This window comes from Rhinolophus hipposideros (genome assembly GCF_964194185.1).
Source record: "Rhinolophus hipposideros genome assembly, chromosome: 13".
NCBI classification, from domain to species: Eukaryota; Metazoa; Chordata; class Mammalia; order Chiroptera; family Rhinolophidae; genus Rhinolophus; species Rhinolophus hipposideros.
In genome coordinates this window covers 50,030,264-50,056,589 of record NC_138059.1, presented here as the reverse complement: position 1 = coordinate 50,056,589, position 26,326 = coordinate 50,030,264, and the positions used below count along the sequence as shown (strand labels likewise).

The 26,326-nt window shown below is 34.3% G+C and overlaps 1 protein-coding gene across 4 annotated transcripts in view; it reads left to right on the top strand.

Moving 5' to 3' along the window:
* The window catches only part of RB1CC1 (RB1 inducible coiled-coil 1), an 89,286-nt gene that overhangs the window by 41,072 nt on the left and 21,888 nt on the right, over positions 1 to 26,326 (top strand). For all 4 annotated transcript variants that reach the window (XM_081070977.1, XM_081070976.1, XM_081070974.1 and 1 more), the window contains exons 9-18: positions 4,667 to 4,851; positions 5,021 to 5,207; positions 5,293 to 5,374; positions 5,641 to 5,702; positions 6,991 to 7,094; positions 7,509 to 7,635; positions 7,725 to 9,622; positions 22,533 to 22,698; positions 25,118 to 25,226; positions 25,329 to 25,569. In XM_081070977.1, the coding sequence (XP_080927103.1) occupies positions 4,667 to 4,851; positions 5,021 to 5,207; positions 5,293 to 5,374; positions 5,641 to 5,702; positions 6,991 to 7,094; positions 7,509 to 7,635; positions 7,725 to 9,622; positions 22,533 to 22,698; positions 25,118 to 25,226; positions 25,329 to 25,569 (3,161 nt within the window). The remainder of the gene's footprint in view (positions 1 to 4,666; positions 4,852 to 5,020; positions 5,208 to 5,292; positions 5,375 to 5,640; positions 5,703 to 6,990; positions 7,095 to 7,508; positions 7,636 to 7,724; positions 9,623 to 22,532; positions 22,699 to 25,117; positions 25,227 to 25,328; positions 25,570 to 26,326) is intronic.

Below are 26,326 nucleotides of genomic sequence, written 5' to 3'. Positions count from 1 at the left end.
AAACCCTTTACTAAGCAGATTAACAGAGTTACATTCTACTTCTAATCTTGAACCATCCTTGGATTCTTGGAATAAATTTAATGTCATATACTGTCTTTTTTATGGACTTCTGGATTTATATTAACATTGGCAAACAAAATTATATTGAGTTGTGTATGTTTTTCATTTGTTATATATTTGTCAAATTTTGGCATCGGGTTTATGATGGCCTCAAAATAAGTTGAGAAATCTTTTTATTGGAACATTTAGTCTATTTATATACGGTAATTATTGAATATTTGTTTTTAACCATTTCTGATTTTTCTTCTGTTTTTCTTTCAATTCTATGTTCTTTTTTTCCTTTGCTTTTGCCTTTTGGATTATTTTTAAATTTTTTTAATTTTATTTTTAATGTTTATTAGCTTTTTCCCCCTCCTACATAATATTTGCTGTATTAAAGACTAGTATACATTAAAATATCCTTTAGTATTTCATTTTAGTGGCAAATTCAGTTTTTGTCATTTGAAAATTTCCATAAATCATGTTTCTATCTGAAGGATAGTTTCCTGACATAGACTTCTAGGCTGTTAGAGATTTGCTTTTAGCACTGTACCTTTGGTTTGTTTTTTTTAGGAGTTTTACTGCTATATGACAAGGTGTGGCTTTCTTTGTATTTCTCCTGCGTTGGGCTTGTAGCACTACTTGAATGTAGTACTACTGTGGCTTAATGACTTAAATGATTTGGGAAAGTTCCCAATCAGTTTCTCTTCAAATCTTGCCTTTGTCTTACTCTTTCCCTTCTTTATTGATTCCAATTATACATATATTAGATCTTTCACCTTGCCCTTTCCATTTACCCTTGTTTTCTGTATATATCATCATATCTGTTTCATTTCAGATACTTTCTTTTGACCTGATAGTTCAGATTAATTTTCAGATTCTTTTTCAGCGTTGAATAGCTGTTAAATCTATGTATTGATTTCATATTTTTGTTCTTTATTTTTGGCTCTACCTTTTCAATTTGGTTCTTTTATATAGTTTAAAATTATCAAGATTCAGTCTTACCTCTTTGATCACATTAAGCATATAGTAATTTAAAGTCTATGTCTGTTAACTCCATTACCTGTGCCTATGTGTCTATGTATATTTTCTCGTTTCTCATAGTTTTAATTCATGTGATCTTGACTTTTCATGTGCCTAATTAGTTTTGATAAGACAAATCAAATACGAAGCCTAAGTTAACATTTTCTTTTAGAGAGAATTTGTTTGCTTTGGGCATATGGTAGGGACAATTGCAATCTTAGATCACCTTAATCCAATTTCAGAGATTTAGGTGATTGGAAGTTGTTCTTCCAGTCCTTGTGATGGCCGGTCTACTTTTGTAAACTCTGTTTCCTGGAATACAGCTTTTTGGAGGTACTAATGCAAAGTGTGTTCCATTGACATTTTCCTTGGCTGGCACTGATGTGATTTTTTTTTCTTGTTAATTTCCTAGCTCCATGGGAAACTACCAGAAGGATTGCTGATCTTATTCTTAGCCTTGGCTCCTCTTCAGGAATCAGCAATTGTCTCTAGGGCAAAGCATTTCTAGTTGCCTAACCTAACCTCTCTAGGTTTCCTCCTAGATCCTGGCCCCTTCACTGTGTTTTACTCTTTCACTGCTTTCTTAGATCTCCATTAACTAATGCAACAGGAAGGTTAGTCTGCATTACCATTATATTATAGTCTACCATTACTAGAGACAACTCTGAATTCCTTATCTTCTTATCCAGTGTCATTCTCTTTAATGCTCTATAGAATGAATCAAACAATTTATTTAACTGTACTTTCTTTGATGATGATTTTGGTTTTCGTTTTTTCCTTATTACAAAGGTTGTTTTAATATCCCAATACATCTATTTTTATGTGCCTGTTCTGGTATTTAGGCACAATCTCCAATAATGGAATTGCCGGACCTAGGGTATTTGTGCATTTTAAATATTAAGTAGTAATGTTATAATACCACCCATAAAGGAAAAATCAACACTCCTAGTAATTAATGAGAAGAACAGTTCCCTTTTATCAGTGTTTGCGTTTTATTTTCTCTGCCTTACCATTTGCCAACTTTCCTTTAGCCTAATATTTTTGTAAGAATTTATTTTATATAGTCTGGGTAATTCTTTTTGTATTATAAAAGTGGTAAGATTGCTATACAGAAATTTTTAATTTTGATATAGTCAAATATGTGTAGTCATTTGCATGCCTTTAAAATCTCCAGATTTCTATGTAACTGTTTCTAAGATTGAATAAACCAGGAGTTTCAATTCTCTTATCTTAAGCATTTTCTTCTCTCTCTCTCTCTCTCTCTCTCTCTCTCTCTCTCTCTCTCTCTCTCTCTCTCTCTCTCTTTGCTCCTGAAAATCTCTTGTTTAAAAAAAAAATATTGCTAATGTTTCTACTACAATTGGGCAGATACATTGAATGGATTTATATTTGGTTGCGTTAAAATCTATTTCTGAAGTCATCCTCAAATATGCAGTGGATTCAGCAAATGAAGCTTTGTCATATAATATAGTCATTTCTTTGGGAGAGTAGTTGCTGTGACAAAGGGAGTAATAGTACTTTTTCATTTTCTTAAAGTAATAAAAGAAGGATTTCTTTTGGACTTGAGCCTTTATTGTTTGCTTTCCAGGTCTTGACCCTTAAACCTTCTGGAAACCAAACTGAAATAAAATTTAATGGACATCCCTTATACTGTTCATGTGAAAATTCAAAAAACTAATTCTTCATGTCATGATCATAGAAGAATGCTGTTTAAACATCTTCTCTCCCCCTAATTTATTTGCAGCTTTTGCTAATGTTTTAAACTGCAGTGGTAGCTCATAGAATTTAACTTTTAGAACACTTTATTCTAAGTGGAGATAATATTCTTAATTTTTAAAAAGATTTTTCTCCCTGAAGTAGTATAGTCATTTTAGATATTAAGAGACAATTAAATACTCGTTTACTTATTCTTCAGTTAATATTTCTTGGTATCCCTATGTACTTCTTAATATGAGTGTGTTTAGAAATTATCTTGATTAGCTGGTTATATACCGGAAGCAAAATTGTAAAATAGAGGAAATTGAGGCCCTAAGGTAGATGGATTTCAACTGGGCTTGCCTGAGTGAATCTGACTGTGAGAGAAATTGGGTATAATAAGATTATTTTCAAGACATTCATGAGAGACAGGAGATAACCTGTTGAAGTTAGGTGGTATGTGGTCACTGGAACAACTTTTCACTCATCTTTATTTGTTTGGCTGCCAGTGGATTTACAGAGGCAAGGTTTTTATCTGAAACATCATTTCAGTAGGCATGCCTTTTCTTGCAGTCTTGATCATATCCGGTATATTATCTCTTAGCATGCTGTTAAAATGTGCTTTTGGAAATCCTTTATTAATGGTCTAGAATTTAGATTTGGGGATTGATTCTATATTTTTCTTGGGTTCAGTAAAAAGTAATTGAAACCTATTAAGACTTTGACAAAGGAGATAGAAGCAGTATGTTATTTTTAAATAGATTAAAGAAAAAGTGTAGCAACAGTGGGTCATAGAGCATCTTGAAAGAAAAATAAGATATAAAGTTACTATTGAAATTGTCTTATTTTCATATATTGAACCATTTTGACTTAATTTTCAGTACTCATCAATTAAATATTTACATAATATTTAGAAAAACATGAAACAGAAAGAGAAAGAACTACTAGAAAGTAGTAAGACACACTTGCTATCCTTTGCTGATCAATATGGTTAAATCCCTAGAAAGATAATTATTTACAGTAACAAGTATGGCAGTCAGATGGATGTAGAAATCCTGAAACTTTCTATAGCATGTTAATTATTTAGTAAATAGAATAGGAAAAAAACATCGATAAGTACAATAAAAATACTTAATAACCTCATCAAGAGGTTATCAAAGAAGTTAAGTTATAACCTCTTTGGACATTTTTTTAAGTATATGCTGTTGGGTTTTCATTTGGCTGGTTGTGTGAATAAAAGACGACTTTAAATATAGCACATTTGTCTAAATTTATATAACCTAAATACAATCCCTACTTAACAAAATGATGCAGTTTACCTATGAAAATAAGGGTAGCTAAGAAAAATTATATATTTTTCCAACTACATAATAAAACGTACTGTAAAATTACAGTTTAGTCATTGTTCTAAAGAAAACAAAATATACATATATGTCAGTGGAACAAAATATAGCCTAGAAAAGAAAAGAGAGGAATGACTTTTCAATAAAGTACAATGTCAGTTGATTGTTTTTTATTTGGGGAAGTGTACAACAAACCATTGAATATCATTGGCCAAGATTAAATTAATTATTCTTTTTCATGGCTTAAAATCATTGACCACGTTTTATTTATCTGACTGACACGTATGTTCTAATTTGGCTTTTAAATGTGTCCTTGGATAAGTTATTTTATTTTCTTGGGTTTTATTTTTTTCCTAGCACAATGGAACAGAATTAGATGAGCATAGATTTCTTCAAAACTGAACCTTTTGCTATGACCACATCTACCACATTGAGAAAGAGTAGACTTTAAATTCTTGTTTGAAAGTAGAAGAGTTCTTGTTTAGCATAAAGATTTTCCTTCTAAATGAATGTTCATGTTTCTCATGAAACAAAGTTAATATCCTTTAAAATATTTTCTCTCAAAGGGATTTTTAGCTAATCAGATGAGAGCTGAAAACTTGAAGGATGCATCTGTATTACCTGACTTATGCCTAAGTCATGCAAATCAGTTGATGATTATGTTGCAAAATCATAGAAAACTATTGGATATTAAACAGAAGTGTACCACTGCCAAACAAGAATTAGCAACTAACCTACATGTCAGACTGAAGTAAGTGATTCTATTATCTCTAATTTAAGATGTTTAGAGTTTATTTTTTTTATTTCTTCCAAGTGATGGAGTATTTTTCTCTTACCACTGTGTTGAAATATTTGATTGATTAACTTGGGATTAGATTTTTTTTTTAATAGAGTTTGTATGTTTCAATTTCATTCTTTAGGTGGTGTTGCTTTGTAATGCTTCATGCTGATCAAGATGGAGAGAAATTGCAAGCTTTGCTCCGCCTCGTAATAGAGCTGTTAGAAAGAGTCAAAATTGTTGAAGCTCTTAGTACAGTTCCTCAGATGTACTGCTTAGCTGTTGTTGAGGTTGTAAGGAGAAAAATGTTCATAAAACACTACAGAGAGGTATGCAAGTTGAATTCTATTTTAATTGTGTTATGAGTTTTAATGAATTGCTGTGTGATAGTAACATAAGATTTCCTCCTCTTAGTGGGCTGGTGCTTTAGTCAAAGATGGAAAGCGATTGTATGAAGCTGAAAAGTCAAAAAGGGAATCCTTTGGAAAATTATTTAGTAAGTGTTCTTCATTAATAACTTAAAATAAAAATGTTTTTATACATATGAATGTAGCATTCTATAGCATTTATGTGATTTGAATTACCATTGAAATCTATAGATACATGTTCCTCTCTAGAGTTGAATACATAGCTAAATTTTAAATATGAAGAATTGTCAGAATTTTTTTCAAAAACCAAAGGAGTTGTTTTATTTTAATTTTTTTTTTTTTTTTACTCTAAGTAAAGTTATAAAATAACCATATTGTTAATTTCTTTACACAGGGAAGTCTTTTTTAAGAAATCGTCTATTTAGAGGATTGGACTCCTGGCCCCCATCCTTTTGTGTATGTATTTCCTAACCATGACTAAATTCTGTGTGTTCAAACTTTTATTTCATAAATAGATAGTTATCAAATTTTTTATCAACATAAAAATGTTCTTGGCTTTAAAAAAGCCAGTTATAAAGCCTTAAGATATATTCATAGTTTTTAATCGCATCTTCATAAAAAAGGTGGATAAGTCTTATTACACTGTTCAGATTGATAGGAATAGATTTTCTGCTTCTTATTTTGTCTTTCTCTTTCTCTCTTTCTTTACCTTTTCCCTCCCTCTTTCCTTTCCCCCTCTGCTTTTTTCTACTGTCCTCTCCCATTTCCTTCCCCTTTTCATTCTCTTGCTCTCTTACCCACCCACCCACCAGCTTTCTTTCTTTCGTTCATGTTTTGACAAATCAGACAGGGTGATTCTTCCGGTAACCTTTTATTGAAACCATGAAAAATAAGTTTGGTATATTTCTAAACCAGATTCCACAGTCAAAGAAGTTTAGGAAATGCTGTATGTTTGTTTATTTATTTGTTTGTTTCCTTACACATACTACTTAGCTAGTAAACATGTTTCTGTACTGCAGGATTTCTTAGGGCTTTAAATGTGTGTATTTTTTAAAATCTAAGGATGACTCATGGAATATATCTAGGAAACCCTGTCTAATGAAGAGCATCTTGGCATTTCTAAATCTGCTTAATAATCAAAAACAATTGGAATTACTTTAAAAGGTGCATTTCTTGGCAGTATTATAAAGAAATGGTAGGATTTACCAGATAATTTTTATTCAGAGAAGCTGAAATTCACTAAGAGCTTATATTTTAGAAAATGGAAAGGTCAAGTGAAAAGGCAAGGAACGCAGTGTTACATGGGAAAAAAATATTTTTACCATGTTAAAACAACAAGGCATGCTAATAGGTCATAGGAATAGATACAGGGCTAGGGCTAGAGAGATCTACCTGATCGTGCAATAGGTCAAGGAAAAATTTGGGAATAGTCTATGTACTAGTGAAACATGATTCCATTAATGTTGATGGGAATGCTAGAATTCCCATAAAAAGATGCTGAAAACAGTGAAAGGCAGGAGCAAGCACATCAGTTGATCATCAACAGCTTGTGTCCCAGTTGGTTAAGACTCAGAAAACTAGTATCCCATGTTATTGAATTTTTAATGTAATTTTATTCTATTAAGTGTGAGTAGATGACTTGAAGCATTTTTGCTTATTTGTTACACTGAATTTAATTACAGTAAGAAACGATTTATAAATTTGTCCTTTATATTTTTTTCTAAATTATTATTTTTTTGTACAGACACAGAAGCCTCGAAAGTTTGACTGTGAACTTCCAGATATTTCATTAAAAGATTTACAGTTTCTGCAATCATTTTGTCCGTCAGAAGTTCAACCATTCCTCAGGTAAATATCATTAGTATTTTTAACTTGAGCTATCACCTTGTAATGTTTTCATTATTCTGGAGCTGTGGAACGTATCAGCGCTCTTAGGAGATACCAGAATAGAGAACTATTTTATGATAGACTAGCTCTCCTGTGGCTGCTTTGGGAAACATTTGGGGAATATAAAAATGACCAAAAAGTAAAGAAATTAATGTCTTACATACAACTTTTTTCCTGGTAGTTACTCTGACCTTGCATACTGTGGAAGATACCTAATTTATCATGTTAATGATTATATCTTAGGCTATTCCTGATATTGATTGAAAGAGAATGATAATGCAGTAGTTATTCTTGACATCATTAAAATATTTGGTTGTACTTGTTTTTATCTTCGGTAAGAAATCAAAAATCTAATTTGGTTACATTCTATTTCAGGGTTCCCTTACTTTGTGACTTTGAACCTCTACACCAGCATGTACTTGCTCTACATAATTTGGTAAAAGCAGCACAAAGTTTGGATGAAATGTCACAGACCATTACAGATCTACTGAGTGAACAAAAGGCAAATTAAGTTCTTTCAAATAATTCACTTTTTTACTGTAAAATGTTTATGTTGCTACAGCTGTTTAAGCCTGTCCCTGTCTTTTCCAGGCATCTATGAGTCAGACATCCCCACAGTCGGCTTCCTCACCAAGGATAGAAAATGCAACAGGAATTACAACTACTACCTCACCAAGAACTCCTCCTCCATTCACTGTTCAGGATCCCTTATGTCCTGCAGTATGTCCCTTAGAAGAATTGTCTCCAGATAGCATTGATGCACATACATTTGATTTTGAAACTATTCCCCATCCAAACATAGAACAGACTATTCAGCAAGTTTCATTAGACTTGGATTCATTAGCAGAAAGTCCTGAATCAGATTTTATGTCTGCTGTGAATGAATTTGTAATAGAAGAAAATTTATCTCCTAATATTATAAGTGATCCACAAAGTCCAGAAATGATGGTGGAATCACTTTATTCATCAGTTATCAATGCAATAGACAGTAGACGTATGCAGGATACAAATGTATATGGTAAAAAAGATTCAGGAGATCATGTTTCTCTAAAAGTCCAATTGGAAAAATGTAGGGTTGTTGCCCAAGACTCGCAATTCACTATACAAACCATCAAGGAGGACCTTTGCCACTTCAGAACATATGTACAAAAAGAGCAGTGTGACTTCTCAAATTCTTTAAAATGTACAGCAATAGAAATAAGAGACATTATTGAAAAGGTAAAATGTTCTCTGGAAATAACACTAAATGAAAAATATCAAAAAGAACTACAGTCTTTAAAAAGTGAATATGAAGGCAAACTTGATGCATTAATAAAAGAGAGTGAAGAAAATGAAAACAAAATTAAAAAGCTTAGAGGAGACTTAGTATGCCTTGAGGAGGTTTTACAAAATAAAGATAATGAATTTGCTTTGGTTAAACATGAAAAAGAAGCTGTCATCTGTCTGCAGAATGAAAAGGACCAGAAATTGTTAGAGATGGAAAATATAATGCACACTCAAAATTGTGAAATTAAGGAACTGAAAGAGTCTCGAGAGATGGTATTAGAAGACTTAAAGAAGCTCCATGTTGAAAATGATGAGAAGATCCAGGTGTTGAGGGCAGAACTTCAGAGCTTAGAAGAAAGTCATCTAAAGGAATTAGAGAACACTCTGTACGTCAGGCACACACAGGAGTTTGATAAAGTTATGACAGACCACAAGGTTTCTTTGGAGAAATTAAAAAATGAAAATCAACAAAAACTTGATCAGATACAAAAATCTCATGTCACAATTATCCAGGAAAAAGAACAACAGCTACAGGAGTTAAAACTCAAGGTTTCTGAGTTGTCAGACACAAGATGTAAGTTAGAGGTTGAACTTGCATTGAAGGAAGCAGAAACTGATGAAATAAAAATTTTGCTGGAAGAAAGCAGAGCCCAGCAGAAGGAGACCTTAAAATCTCTCCTTGAACAAGAGACTAAAGATTTCAGAACAGAGATAAGTAAACTAAACCAAAAGATTCAGGATAATAATGAAAATTATCAGGTGGGCTTAGCAGAGCTAAGAACTTTAATGACAATTGAAAAAGATCAGTGCATTTCAGAGTTAATTAGTAGACATGAAGAAGAATCTAAAGCACTTAAAGCTGAATTAAACAAAGTAACATCATTGCATCACCAAGCATTTGAAATAGAAAAAAACCTGAAAGAAGAAATAGTTGAACTGCAGGGTAAATTGGACTCAGAATTGAGTGCTCTTGAAAAACAAAAAGATGAAAAAATTACCCAACAAGAACAAGAGTATAAAGCTATTATCCAGAAACTTGAGAGAGACAGAGAAAAATTCATCATGACCCATGAACAAGACAGACAACAGTTAATTCAGAAGCTTAATTGTGAAAAAGAAGAAGCTGTTCAGACTGCCCTGAAAGAATTTAAATTGGAGAGAGAAGCTGTTGAGAAACAGTTATTAGAAAAAGTTAAACATCTTGAGAATCAAATAGCAAAAAGGTAAGAATTTCATCTATAATTATAAAATTAAAATATTGGTGATTCAAATTTCAATTTTGTGTGTAATCAATACCTTGATTTATTTATTTATCTTAGGTAAATGTAGCAATTGATATATTTTCGAAGTAAAAACTTGTACTTTTTAAATAGTTAATGTGTTTTGCAGTTTGAAAATAGCAGACTGCATAAATCCATTAGTGGTTTTTACAAATGGATTAGTACAGTGGTACCTTGATTTTCGAGCATAATCCATTCCGGAAGACTGTTCGAGTTCTGAGACCTTTGAAAACCTAGGCCTGGTTTCCCATAGAAAGTAATGCAAAATGGATTAATCCGTTCCAGACCTTTAAAGTCAACCCCTGAAACAGCAAATTTAGCGTGAATTTTACTATCTAATGATACCATAGACCCATGAAATGATATACAATGAAAGCAATAAACACGGTATACTGCACTGGAAAAACAATAATAAATAAACACAATGTAAAAACAGTACTATAGATGATAAAAATGAAAATGTAATTTTTTTCTTACCTGCAATGATAGTCATGGTTTGGATGGGGGGTCCACCTTCAATAATCAAAATAGGTGACTGTTCTCCAGGTATTCTGTGGTCCTCTTCCAGAATCACAATAGGTGAGTGTTGTTCAGGTGTTCTGTAGCCCTCTTTTGTAACAATAGAGGGCTACAATAGAGGGCCTCTTTTGTAAGAATAGGTGAGTGTTGAGGTGTTCTGTAGTCCTCTTCCAGAATCACAATGGGTAACTGTTGTTCAGATGTTCTGTAGCCCTCTTCCATAATCAATGTAGGTGACTCCTCTCCTGCCATTCCTTCCCTTGATTTGTTTACACCACTGACACCTGGTTTAGACTCACTGGATCTTTTCCTCACAAACATTTTTCAGTTGACATTTGCTTTTTCCGATGTGTTAAAATTTGTCTAAAGTGAGACATAAAAGTGTTAGTGTTAGTGAAAGTGTTAGTGGCCTGACTTACAGCAGCCTTATCAGGGTGATATTTTTCAACAAAAATTTGCATTTCAACCCATTTTGCACACAGTTCTTTGATCAGTGCAGTAGAAACACTTTCTCTTCCATCCTCCTCCAAAGACAATTCCTCAGTTGCTGCCTGTTGCTGCCCCGTCAAAATGTGTTGAAGTTCTCTGGTGAGTTCAGTCTTGTGGTTCTCCACTAACTCCTCCACATCATCACTACTCACTTCCAAGCCCATGGACTTTGCCAGAGGCACAATATCCTCAACCATAGGAGCATCCTCTTCATCATCCTTAAATACTTGTTCAGGGACAGCGTCTGGCCACAATTCTTCCATGCTGACTTCATTGTTCTGTGAGACACATCCCTCTATGCTTTATCTATGAGATGTAAGCAATGTAGGATATTGAAATGATTCTTCTAGTACTCTCTGAGGTTTAGATTTGTGTCCAAGGTCACCTCCAAGCACCTTTGGAACAGTGCTTTGGTGTAAAGCTTCTTAAAATTAGATATGACTGCTGGTCCATGGGCTGGATGAGAGGAGTTGTATTGGAGGGCAAAAACTTTACATTGATAAAACTGAACTCTTCCATCAACTCGTCCTCCAAGGCTGGGAGGTGAACTGGAGCATTATCCATAACAAGCAGGCACTTCATTGGAAGACTTTAATCTTGGAGGTATTTTTTTATACTTGGACCAAACTCTTCATGATAATTAATAAATAAACCACTCAATAAAAAATTGCCTGGTTACCCAAGCTTTGCTGTTTGCCCTCCACATCACGTGCAATTTGCTTTGTATGACACTGTTTTTCTTAAATACCCTGGGGTTCTCAGAATGGTAGACTAGCAAAGCTTCAATTTAAAATCCTCACTTGCATTCCCACATAATAAAAGGATTAGCCTGTCTTTCATGGGCTTGTGTCTTGGCAATGATTTCTCCTCCTTTGTTATGTAGGTCCTCTTTGGCATTTTCTTCCAAAAGAGGCCTGTCTCATGGCAGTTGAAAACTTGTTGGGGAAGGAAACCCTCTACCTCTACATAATCTTTAAATTCCTAAACAAATTGGTCAGTGTCTTCTTTGTTGGCACTGACAACTTCACCATGTTTCTTCACCTCATTGTGTATTCCACTTCTCCTCTTAAACTTTTCAAACCACCCTCTACTTGCCTTGAAAATATCGCTCTCAGCACTTGTTGCAAGGGTGTTTTTGATGAGGTCAGCATGCAAATGTAAAGCTTTTTTGCAAATTATGCTCTCCGAAATGCTGTCATTGGCCAACTGTTTTTCATTTATCCATATGAAAAGTATATTTTCCACTTCTTTGATTGTCTGTGTTCTTTGTTTTCTAAGTGTTTTGACACCTCTTGCAACATTGGCTCCTTTAATGGCGTCTTTAGTTTTTAAGGTGGTACAAATTGTAGATTTGGCAATACCTGTGTTGCCACATCACATACATGGACACCACTTTCGTGTTTGGAAATAATTTCCTTCTTCACATCTATTATTCTGTTAATGATTCTCTTGGCTTTGCAGCTTTTATCCATTTCTCACAGCAAGGGGTGATTGGCAGAGGGCTCCTGAGATGACATGAACACAGATTGATTGCACACAGTCACAAAAACAAATTGGTTGCAAGAGGGCTACTTAGATTAGATGAACACAGATTGATGCACTGGGTTCTACACAGTCACAAAAACATATTGGTTGCAAGAGAACCTCTGAGATTAGCTGAACACAGATTTATGTACTGGGTTCCCAATAGTCACAAAAACACATCGATTACAAGAGTGCTCCTGAGATGAGATGAGCACAGATTGATTGCACACAGTCACCAAAGAAGCCCAAATATCACCTCCATGTTACGCGGATGCTCAGGACTCAACAGCCGACAGCTAGACTTCAGGATCTTGCATGCAGCAGAAGCCTCGTGACATGTTCGAATTCCGAGGTGTGTTGAAAACCAAAGCAATTACTTCCTGGTTTACAGCATTCGTAAACCGAAATGTTGGTCAACGGAGACATTGGAAAACTGAGGTACTACTGTATTTTGGATTTCGAAAGAAATGATTTTTTTTTTAAATTTCAGATGTTCAGGAGCATCTTTTTCCTTTTTTAATTTGTAAATTTCCTTTGGTTTATTTGAAGTTTCTTTAACCAAATTCTTCAGTTGAAAATTGCTTATTTTCATTCTTTTTAAATTGTGTATGCATTTATAAAAGATAACGGTTTCCTCTGAATAGTGTTGAGTAAAGGCTAAATCCTAGACTGAGGCTATGTTAATTTCGTCATTGTTATTTTCTTGATATTACAATTTCAGTTATTTCCATGGTGGTTCAAAAGATAATGTTTTTAGAAACTTGAGGTTTTATACAGTTGTCGGGTTTTTTGCAATTTTATTGTTACTGACTGATGTTACTGCCTTCAGTTCAGAGAAAATGGTCTTTCCTTTTTCTACTCTTTAAAATTTATTGAGTGGTTTTGTGGCCTAATAAACACTTTCTAGAACATTATCAATTAGTTTTATCAATTCTTCCAAGTGAATATACTTATAGGTATACATACATTACATATTTTAACCTCTGTTTCTTACCTTACCACTTTTATACAGTCTTGTGATTGACTCTGCTGTGTAATATTTGTATATTGGTGTACAGTTAAACCTCTTCTGTTTTGAAAACAGAAACTCTTTATTCATCCTGGGGGAGTTAGAGGATTTAATATAGGAATTAGAGCTTGCAGGAATATTTACAGAGCTGGGGGAACTAAAGTTAAAGGAGTCACCACTGAAGGCCAGGAAAGCTCTTTGTGAAATATGAGGAAAACAGACACTAACTATCCACCCAAGCTAATGGTTTCCATGCTCTCTGGGAAGCTGCTGCAACATTCAAGAATCTCTTCCAAGCCCCAGTAATGTGGCTTAATCTGTAGCACCCAATAGGTAGGTCCCATTTACTTGACAGGAAGTTGCTGTGAAACTGCATCTGGATACAGCCACCTCTGGAGAGTAAGCATGGGTTGCTTTTCTACTTTCCAAACCTTGTACCTGTTCTTTTCATTGGCAGACTTGAAGCTATAAAGGGTATTCTGGGAAATATAGAATCTTCATTACAGTGCAGATGAGATTCTAAAAAAGGGCTGAGAGCAATGGCAAGATGGCAACTGACAGTTTCACACTGTACACCTTATTTTTTAAACGCCGTAATTTTACATATCTTTTTTATCTGTATTGGACTTCCAAATAAAGACACTTAATAATGTCATATTTCCGTCTTAATGTGATTTCAGTTTAAATCTGCCTCAGTTATCTTTACCTCTTCAAAAGGTGAGACTCAACTTTTTGTCAATTCTAGCCATCCTAGAGTGAACATATTGAGTAATGTTCATTCATCATTCTGCATAGACACAACCTCTCTTTGATATTCTGTATCCCTAAAATATAGGGTTAACTACCATTATCACAACACATAATTAACATATTAGGTTGGTGCAAAAGTAACTGCAGTTTAAAAGGTTAAAAATAATTGCAAGAGCCACAATTATTTTTGCACAAACCTAATACTAGGGGAATGGGAGAAGAGAAAAAAGATGTAACATGATTAATATACAGGCTTAATTACTGTAGTCTTTATTTCTGTTACTAGCCTTGTAACTGGTAGTTAGGTATTTACAGGTTCCTTCTGTGACCCACTCCATTTTCTACCTTAGACATTACCTCGCCTGAATTTACTTTTTGATCTGAAGGATGATTAATGATCCTTCCTGCAATTCAGTTGCTGTAGTTTTTTCTTCCTGCAATACAATTGCTGTAGTTTGACTCTATCATTGGACACAGCATTGTCTCTTGACTCTATCAAGAGACACCCTAGGAAAGCCCCTGAATTCCAGTAATATTCCTCCCTATCCTCGTTGTATAGGAGAAACTATTTCCTATTGATAATTAAGTTCAATTATGTCAATATATTCTGTAGCCTCCTTTGCTTGTTGGTTCAGTGGCATGAGGAGCCCTAATTAGCCAAGTGGTAGTTTAAGCTCCGGTTCAGTGGGACTTTGGTGGTATCTCCTAGTAAAGGAATACTCTTTAGGGGAACTAAATCTGCTCTAAATCAGCATAGCCCAGAATTATAGTGGACATGAAGCAAAATTTTTGCTAATGGCTCATGAGGTAATAGTTATTCAGTTTCTATCCTTGGTTCACCAACCTGTGTATGCTGTGGGAGAATTGGTCTCACAAAGTAGTGTCTGGTTCAGAGTACATACTGCATTCTTTACCCTAGCCATGCAAAATGTCACCTGTCTGGTACTGTAATGGTTTTCAGTAGTTTGACCTACAGTTGTATAGGTCAGCTGCTTTAGGGATTGACATATGTGGTAAGATCAGTGACTTCCATGGGCATAAGGCCATGGCTACACATCTTTTACTATAAAATAAAATCCCTTCTTCAGAAGCAATTCTAGAGAAATACCACAGCGATGAATAAGGTATTTTGTTAAGTTCAGGAATGGTTATTTTTTGCAGAAATATTGTGGGTATGGGAGGTAAATCTAGATGGAGGATGATGGACTGTTTCGTGAGGACAGATTATTGTTTTTTTCGTGATGGAAGTGCTCAAGTATAGCTGACCTGTCACCAGGTGGCTTATCTCCTAAGGGAGCACTTGTGGTAACGAGGTCTCAGTGTTAGTTACTAAATGTGTGGAAATCATGTTGCTGAGCCCATGCATAACCTCACTTCCTGCCTCTGGACAATTTGTTCATTAGCATTTTGGATAGGACTGGTGTGGCTGCCTAAAGAATTTAACTGATATTCACAGAATGTTCAACTTGCCCATCTGAATATTATGGGGTTTCTTGCAGTGGGACATAATATACATTATATATGTGTGTGTGTGTATATATATGCGTATATGTGTATATATGTATGTATATTCGCATATATATGTACACATATATGTATATATACACACACTCATACTTTATGCCCATTTCAAGAGGTTTATCCATATTTCCCTTCTGCAAATCTCCTTGTCACCAGATTTCAGTCTAGTTCCTTTCAAGTTCCTCACTATCCAGCCAAGCTTTTGGCTCTTCTCTATGAATCACTGTAGATCTATGCCCCTGGCCATTTCTCCTCCTAGGCAACGTCAAGTACACTGCTTGACATGTTGCCACTGGGAAAATTTCCCTTCACTACTCTTTTTCAGGATCATTCCTTAGTGGGATTCTCAATACTTAAACCGTGCTTTTGAATAGTGTCAGTTTATTGTGCAGAATCTCAGGAAACCAGGTCTGCCAGGTTTTTCCCTAATAGTGAATGTCATAATTGTGATGAAGAGGAAGGAAGCAATGTAGCACACATAAGTACCTTGGAAAGCTGAACCTCTGTGCTGTTGGGACTTATTTGAGCTTCATCCTATATATGCCACATCTACTTGATGATGGAATGCTGCCATGTACACCCAACTTCATAGATTGATGAGTTAGACAGTAACTACTTTAGGATGGGCAGCTTACATCACATGGTAAAACTTGGAAGACCATGGTCAGTCTTTTAATCACTATACAGACCCAGTAGCAAGCCATTTCACAAGAGGTGAATAGTTATCTGCTTCAAAATCCTAAGGATCTCAACTGTGATTCTACTGTAGGACTTGCCAAAAACTCCATGCAATATCTGTTTCTGCTACAGACACTTCAAGCATCTTCTGGGAAATACGGCCCAAGTGGTAGAGCAACTTGCACATTAGTTTGTGGACCTTACACAGACCAGTCAGCCCTAAAGTTTATTTGGTAAATGAGTCATAGCAACATACCCAAATATACTACGTAGTGTGTCCAAAATTCATACATGTTCACCTAGCTATAGCTTGTCCCTTCACCTTAGAGGGAACATTTCATATACCCAGACCACTGGATACTTACAAATTGTTCTGTGCTGTCAAACTCCTAAATGTTCATGGTCTTGCCCTGGTAAGCTCAGGTAGTTGCTACTTCCTATTTACTAGGTCTGTGGAGCATACTGTCATAAAAATGTATTGAATTAGTGTGATATCTTAAGGAATAGCAAGACGACCAATGTCCCTGCCAACAAGATTTTAACAGAGGACTAGAGAGTTGATATAATCCAGAGATAAGACAGTGAAATTATATTGCTGTCCCTGTAGGCAAAGTCAAACTGTTTCTTGTGGTCTACATCAGGGGTTGGTAAACTGGCCTGTGGAAATCCAACCCACTGCTTGTTTTTGTCAGAGCTACTCATATGTTAGAATATAGCATAGTCCTTTACCTATTGCCTGCGGCTGCCTTTGGCATAGTTCAGTGTTGTGACAGAGATCATCAACTTGTTATCTTTTTACTGTTTGTCCCCTGCCCCCGTACCTGCCCTCCAAAAATTTGTTAACCCCTGGTCTATACTAATAGGAATAGAGGGGGAAGAAATCACCAATCCAGTAGCTACGTGTCAGATAGTAGTGGCCTTGTTGATTTGCTTCAATAAAGAAGGCATACATGGAATAGCAGATTTACTGGAGTCACTGCCTGATGAAATTTATGATAATCCATTACATGTTTTCTATAGGACACATACTTATGTCAAATAAGAATGTGGTAGAAATCTCCCATGTCATTTGAGGTGAGAGTTTTAGGGATTCTACTTGGTTCTTTCTACCGTAATAGTCCTCTTTCTATGAGTAAGGGATTCTCCAACAGTTGCTTTTATGTCTATTTTACTGCAGATTCTGGATGTAAGGCAATATTGCTTGCCTATGGTGAGGGACCCACTGGCCCACACTCCACTTCTCACTTGACTGTCAGTAATCTGATGGACCACAGTGTCATTAGAATCCCCTCAGAGCCAATGTTCAGTAGTCCCTCCAAATTGGTTAATTACCTTCCCTGAATAAATACTTGCCTAGAAAACCAAAAGTACTTTTGGTGAAAGGGAGAAAGAAGACTTAACAATATAAAATTTTGGCGTTGTAGTTGGTGACTGACTCAGGTCTTGGAATTGGGAGAGGAATGGTTAGTCTTTTAAGTTAGCCCTCTGAACACCAGATAGCTAAGTTTTTAGGAAACAAGAAGACTTTATCGGCCCATTCTATTATAGCCTATAGTCTTTGAACAGCTACTGCCAAAGACTTTTCTGGGTCAAACCTGATTACTGTTTGGGCTCTGCTGCTTGTAATGGCACTGTATTATGGCTCTGGTTACGTATCAGTAATTGGCCTCTGTCACTCCACAATTCTGCAGTAACAGGATTATTGTTATTAAATTCACTGAATTTCATTGGTTTCATCTTCCCTGCTATCCCTGTCCTGCAGGGCACCACTATAGAGAGCTTTTTGAGGTTGTATTTCTCAAAGCCTTACCGCTCCGAGGGTATACATAATAAATCCTTTCCAATATACTTAGCACCATCGTTTTTTGGATGCCTTCCTCTAGACCAGGGGTGTCTAAACTTTTTTCAACGTTTTTTACCAAGGGCCATATGCGGTAAAATACACAAACAGCCAGGTCACTCAATCGAGGTGAAGTACGTAATTGCCTCACCTGGTTTATTTAAGTAAACCAAATATATTTTTGGAATTTGCTGCAGGCCAATAAAAAATGGATTGCAGGCCGTAGTTGGCCCGCAGGCTGCAGTTTGGACACCCCTGCTCTAGACCAAGGGTGTGTAAATTTGTTCTTTACAGGGACAGATAATAAATATTTTAGGATTTACTTGTCGTGTAGTCTTCTTCAGATTTGTGTGTGTGCGACACTCTTTAAATATGTAAAAACCTACTGTAAGTGGTTCTAACTTTGGTCTGAGTCCCTTTTTATATACTCATATTTTTGAGGACCCCAAAGTTATTTTGTTTATATGGATTATATCAATATTTTATATATTAGAAATTAAAACAAATGTAAAAGATGTTTAGTCATTTAAAAATAATAAACGTACTACATGTTAGCCTAAGTAAATTTTTTTTTAATGAAAACTTTTCTAAGATGAAAAGTAATGGGAAGAGTTGCATTGTTTTTTATATTTGCAAATCTGTGTGTTTGGCTTAGTGGATTCTCATAGCTGCTTCTGCATCCAGTCTATATCTTTTGATTGAAGTATATGGGAAGTCCAGCCTTTCACTTATATGGACTTGGAAAGAGAAGAATATTTAAATAGCCTTTTCAGATAATTGTGGATATTTTTCCTTGATCCTAAATCAAAATCCAACAAATGATAATTTTTCATTGTGGAATATGAATATGTCAGTGGATTTTTTTCACACTCTTCATGCTAGTATCCATTGAAATGTTTTGCAGTGGATATTTTACTCATGCATGATTTTGTAGCACAGTAAATTGGTGATTTGAAAAACACTGGTTCACTGAGTGATGCAGATCTTGCAAATGTTGACGTTTTATTAACTTAGAAAAATCACTTTTGTATACCTACCGAATTTATAAGAAAGATCTGAGATACTGGGAAGCTCTCAATCAAGCTCATAGTGGCAGATACAAGTTTTCTAAAATTTTAATTTCTTTTTAAAAAGAGTCACATTTTGCCATTGATAACAACTTCTGTCAGTTCATTGAAATAACAGCCTCATGCTGATCCTTTTTGAGAGAATGCCAAAAAACAAGTCTAAATAACCAAAGATTGTCATCTTTCAAATAGAAAGTGAACCATGAAAAACCAGCTAGTTCAGCACACAGTCAAAAGAATTGTACAAGTACTTTTCCATGAGACAAATATACTTTGTAATTGATAGAAATGCTTTTGATATACTTGTCATTTTATCACGCAGAATATTTCAAAAATGTATATTCAATGGTTGGGATTCAGTAATAATTTTTACTATATCAAGGATATTCCAAAATAAACCTGTCTTCTTCTTTTTCATTTTGAGCACCTTGAAGTAAAAGATATGATGACTAAAAGTACAATTTGGTACTCACTGTCATTATGTAACAGTAACATTACTGTTACTGTCATTATGTTAAGATGTCAGCAGTTTTATTGTCTTTAAATGTCAATAAGATGTAAAAGACAAATATCATCTTAGTGTTACTATGAAAATAGTTTCAGGGTTCTGTGGATCTATCACACTTTGGGAATCATTGGTGTAAAGGGCCGCATTGTAAATATTTTAGGCTTTGTGGACAAGGTGGTCTTTACCCAAGCTATTCAACTTTACTGTTGTAATGAGAGAGGAGTAAGACAATATAAATGGGTGTGGCTATGTTTGAATAAAACTTTAATTACACAAAGAGATAACAGACTGGATCTGGCCTGCAGGCCATCATTTGTCTACCTTGGAGAGTATCTCATCTTGGCATCTTATTTTTGTTGAATGTTGGCCATTGGGTCCAGGTTTCAGGCAATCAACCTAGCAAACTATTAATTGCTAACATTAAAATTAGATTCTCTGGTAATTACGTCTATACAAATAATTTTGGCTTGATTCGGTGTTATGTTTGTCCTTGTTCTAACTCCGATTGCACTGATGGTGAGGTCATTCCTGCCATCAGATCAAAGCAGATCAGAGAATTCCAGGTTTCCGTCTTTATGCGTTTTTTCCCTCCCGAACAGGATCATATTTGTATCTCTCTGGACTGAGCTTAGAAAACAGAACCTCTTAAATATTTAAGGATTAAAGAGTTTAATGTTAGAATTAGAACTTACATGAACTTTGGGAGAGCTGGGAGGTAGGGGGTGAAGGGTAAGGGAGTCAAAGTCCTGGAAATCTATAGGTTCAAAGTCTTAGAAATCTATAGGTTTGAAGCACCAAAGTTGCTAATCAGGAAACTGCTACAATTCTTAGGAGACTTCTTTCTACCAATTGTATACTGAGACACCAATGCAAGTAGTTTACTTAGAAACCCCTTATGAATCATAAGTTGTCAACATGACTGAGCACAGTTACCTCTGGAGAATGATGGATTCTTTCTCTTTAGCCTTCCACATTTTGTTTGGATATTTTTCATTGCCAAACTTGAACCCTCAGAATTTACAGGGAAAGAAATTCTGGATAATGTAGTTCTTAGCTTCTCTGTCATGCAGAAGAAGCACTCCCACCAGTCAATTTAAAAAAGGGGGACAAACAATCCATTAGAAAAATGAGCAGAGGATATGAATAGACAGACCAAACAGAACAAAAACAGACTCACAAACAGACCACACTGATTGTCACCAGAAGGGAATGGGTGGGGGATGGGTAAAGAGGAGAAAGGGAATATAGTCAATATTGTGATAAGTTTACACAGTGATCACTAGAATTAGTGGGATAACAACATTGCAGTGTATAATAATGTTGAATCACTATATTGTACACCTGAAAATATAACCAATATAAGGTTGTATATCAACTATACTTAAATAAAAAGGTAAATTTAAAAAAGAATACTAATAGCCTATATGTGAATAGCTGTTCAGTCTAGTTGAGATTAAGGAAAAGCAAAATTAAAATAACTATTGTGTATCTGGGAAAAATTAAATCAATAGTATGCATTATTTTTGAGAATTTAGGGGGAAAGCCTTTCTCACTGAACCTGTGTACAAAGAAAATGAATGCAGAATACATATGTGTGGTATGCATATACCTGGACATGATACACTCTACTGTTCATAGTCATGCTTCTAGGGAGTAGTTGACATGGATCTGGGGAGTATGGGAGCATTTGAATTGTTAAATTTTAATCTCTTTTTCATTTCAAAAGAAGAGTTTAAAAAACTCATGATAAATAGTAATTGTATACTAGACAGAAATCTAACACAGTTAATGATAGAAGAAAGTTCAGACATCAAGGCAATCTAGTTTGTATTCAGTGCAGATTTTCTAGTTACTAGAAATATTGGGTATAACAGAACCTTTTGCTGCATACATAGTTTATGAATGATGGGAGAAACTATCAACCAGAGATACTTTAAGTTCTTTATATAATAGTATGGAAGTTCCCATCTGATAACAAATGTATCAGCTTTTTTGAGTTCTACTTTCCAGGCCTTTCTGGGTATTAAATTAACATAAGCAAAGCTAGAATTATGTAATTTTCTCCTCTGTTTTTTGAGAGGGGGCAACCTTTGTTGATAAAGTGTTATTTAAAATTGACTAAATGTACATTTAAAACAATCAGTTCACTTAGTTGCTTAAATAATTTGGGAATATTTACTAACATGGATAAACTTTCCTATAGTTTAGCATATTCTAACACCTTTGATGTGATTATCTACTTGGACAAACTTGATGTAAAGGATTATTAGGTTGAAAGTAGATAAGATTAACTTCTATACCAGAAGTTAAAATAATGATTAACTTATTTTTGTGCTTTTTTTTCCTTGCTTTGTCCTCTTGTGCTTTGTCAGAAACCCTTTACAGTTTAGAAAGTTTTGAGAGAACTGAATATGAATACAGGAATTGTAGATTTGCTATGTGTGAACATTTAACTTCAGCTTTCGTTTTGTGATATTTATTCATTAGCTAAAAAAAATGCACTAAACCTATTTTAAAAATGGAAAACTCTTCAACATATGTAATCTTTGGATATTCATTCATTCATTCTTTTACTTCTCATTCTTTACTACTATTCCTATTCCTTCTTTAGTTATAGGAATAGTAAAACTGAAATTTGTAGCTGAGCTCTTGAGAGGTATATTGATTTTTATATTGAAAACATTACTATTTGCTGGTAGAAGTAGATATAATAATTCAACCGTGTTGGTGTTAGAGAGTATATACTCTCTGAAACTTTTCTGTTGTACTTGTTTCCTTTTACTTGGTAGATAAAAAGAGAGGGTTCACATATCTGTAACACCAGTTAACTACTGTTAGGTTTAAGACGATCTGTAGCCTTTCTGATGTCAACTAATTATTATGTTTGATGTATTTGTGTTATATCTGCAATTTTGAAAAAACATTTAAAACTATATTTAACTTTCAAGTTCTGCCATTGAATCTGCCAGAGAAGATTCTTCAAGCTTGGTTGCTGAACTTCAAGAAAAGCTTCAGGAAGAAAAAGCTAAGTTTCTAGAACAACTTGAAGAGCAAGAGAAAAAAAAGAATGAAGAAATGCAAAATGTACGAACATCTTTGATTGCTGAACAACAGGTATGTTATCCTGTCCCTATTTCGTTATTTTAGGCTAAAGTAAACATAAATTAACAAACGTAATTTCTTTGTGCAACTGTTAATTTCTTATATCTTAGATGTGATTTTCCTACATTGACCCTGTTAATATTTATTATCTTCATGATAAAAGCATTTTCTTTTTAAAGGTCATTATGTCACATCGATCCTTCAAAATAAAATAGTCCTAGATTAAAAATTAAGAAATGTGAATTATTTTTCTGGTTAACTACCTTTGTGTTCTTGGATACATCATTTAATCTCTTTTAAAGTCAGGTTAGTTTTATTGCAAAACAAAAGTGCTTACTAATACGTGATAAGCTTTAACATTTTGTTATTCTAAATTACATGCTAATCAGTACAAAATTTTTGTACTTTCTGCAATTCTAATCCATATTGTAGACTGGTGGTAGATTACAATTAGAACATTGATGAACATTACTGGTTTACTTATTAATATGGATCAATGGTGAGTGGTAAAGCTTATGAGGTAAGCAGGGGCCAGACCATTAAGACTATAGGATGCATTATTTGAGAGCTTGTACTTTACCTTAGGTACTGGACAACTGCTGAAGAGGAAATAAAGGAATGATACAATTGGATTATACTTAATCAAGATTGCCCCCCTAGGATGTGGAGAAACAGTAGAGGACTACAAGATGCAGGCACGTGTAGGAGCAGCTTGATGTCTGCTGTTGTAATTCAGGCCAGGGATAATATTTATATACCTTTTTTATCCCAAGGAATATATTTCTGAAACTGATTCATATGCTATAGTTGATATATACATTTAATATTATGTGTTATTTTCCTTTTCTTAAAATGGTACTTTTAAATTGTCTTTTTAGAGTTATAAAAAAATAAGTCAATCTGGACAGAAAGAATATATGGAAATGTAGTTCAGAACTCTTACGAACTTAATGTTTTAAAACCCAGGGAAAGAACGAAGAACCTGAAATGGCATGAGAAAGAGTAACCAGAAAAAAGAGTGGCTTCATGAAAGCCAAGGAAATTAACTGTTCAGGGAGGGGGAGTAGCCACCAGTTTTAAGTAAGAATTGTCATGAGAAGAGGTCATCAGTGATGTCTCTATTTTAAAATAATCTGACTGTACATTCTTTCGCATGATCCATTCTACATAAAATAGATCTTTTCTCTTACTCTCTTTCCTTTTTATATGCTCCTTTGTGAGCACATGCAGTTTCAGATTTACAAAATTAAGCAAGGGATGAATTAACTGACTGAAACCAAAATTATAAAATGGGTAGCTAATTTCAATTTAGATCTTCTTATTTTAAAGCCTCTTTTAATTGTAAAATGAGATTAGGAGAGGTGACTTTAAAATATTTTCCAATTTTAAATAGTTGGGATGTTAAGTAGTAATTTCAGTTGATTTGTAACTAGTTTTTATATGGGTGTCTTGACCTTAGTTGATTCTTACCTTAATTAGCCCTTTGATTCTAATGTTTAACTTTTCTAAAAATCCATTTGATTTTACAGCGACAGCAAATATCATGAAAATAAACAAAATGATTACTATTATGAATGTTTATTTTCTATACATAAATAATATGTATACAAATGGCTTAATACAAAGACCTATCATAAATGTTACTTTTGAGGGATCTTCCTGTATACTTTCTGGCTAGAAATGATATTTAAATCAATGTTTAATCACTAATTTTGATCTAAAAATGCCATATTGTTAAATCTCCCTGTTTCCATCATTATTAGCATTATGCATTGATTGAAAGCTCATAGACTCTTAATTTTGGAATGGAAATGCTTGGCAGATGGAAAGATGATCAATTTAGATCATTTCATCATTCATCTATTGCTCTTAAGTTTCAAAATCTTAATGGATTTAGAGCTGTGCAAGCAGTTGGATACATGAGCTTCGCAGAAAGATTTTATAAAAATTGAGGAGTTACAAGCCTAGCTATTATAAACCAGCGGTGCAGTAGCCATTGTACATAATCAGATAAGAGATAGAGATGAGATAGTCATCTCTGAAATGTTATTGTGGCAATCAAGATTTAGCTAAAGACAAAGGAAGATTCCAGAGGCAGGAAGCTCAATAAAAGAGAAGGTAAAGTGTATAACACAATTTGTTGACCATTTTATTTCTTTCCCCCCAATTTAAAATCATTTGCTAATGCTTTTTGTCTAACAATAAATATGTGGACAATAATAGTATCTTTCTATGGAACCAGGAAAATATGATAACATTTTATTCACCATAGTATAGCATTTCTATTTAAAAATAAACATCATTTGTAAATTGCACTTTATTTTCTCCACATACAAATGCACCATGCAAAAATATTTGGAAGTTTATTTTTTTTAGCCCTAGCTGCTATGTGCATGCAGATAATTTAGTACTTATCATCCTGTTGTTCCAGACCAATTTTAACACGGTTTTAACAAGAGAGAAAATGAGAAAAGAAAACATAATCAGTGATCTTAGTGACAAGTTGAAAAGTACAATGCAACAGCAAGAGCGAGATAAAGGTTAGTAACATTTTGTAATACGATATTTTAAATTCCTTTTTAAAATTAAAAATTTATTTGAAATGTTTTGTAATGCTTATTTCAACTTGGGGTACCCTTCAGATTTGATAGAGTCGCTTTCTGAAGATAGAGCTCGTTTGCTTGAAGAAAAGAAAAAACTTGAAGAAGAAGTCAGTAAGTTGCGCGGTAGCAGTTTTGTTCCTTCATCATATGTAGCTACAGCTCCAGAACTTTATGGAGCTTGTGCACCTGAACTCCCAGGTGAAACAGAGAGATCGGCCATGGAAACACAAGATGAAGGAAGAGTGGATTCGGCAATGGAGACAAGCATGATGTCTGTACAGTAAGTACATTTGTCTTCAACTGTCTTAAATAATACAGGCTTATAAACCACTAGTTCACTTCTGTAAGCTAAAAGTTCTGAAGATAGGAAATGTATTTAACACTACTGGATGTCCATAGCCCATATATCTGAAAGTTATACCATTTTAATTCTTTAACCTCTAAATATGAGAATACTTTAACATTACTGATTTTGTATCTGGATGAATCACCTTGGCATGTTTTCATACTATATGTGTGCACAAAATGTTTCATAGGCTGCCAGAATAAGTATCACTTCAGTAATGTTAAGCTATTCTTATTTACAGGAATGTTTAAACTTTGAGGTCCATTACCTAAGAGGAAAAGGCATTACTGTAGTAATGAATATATTTATTTTGGTGAGGGTGTAGGAAGGTGGAGGAGTTATTTAAAAAGTAAATGTATGTAGGTTTCTGTTTAGTTCCAAAGAAAGGTCTGAAAACTGGTTAATTTGAGTCTCAGAAAGGTATGAGGCTTAAGAATGTGAAAAATAGAACAAATAAATGTGATTCAAAAAGGCAAAGCGTAAACATAAAGAGACCATAGTATTAGAAAACATAAATGACAGAAATAAGTCCTAATGTATGTGAAATAGTAAACCAATCTATCATCAAAACCTGTCAGAACAAAAAAAGCATCCAACTACATTCTATGTACGAGAGAAGCATCTAAAGAAAAATGATGGAGGGGCTCTGAACGCGAGCTCTGAACAGCAGGGTGGCCAGTTCGATTCCCAC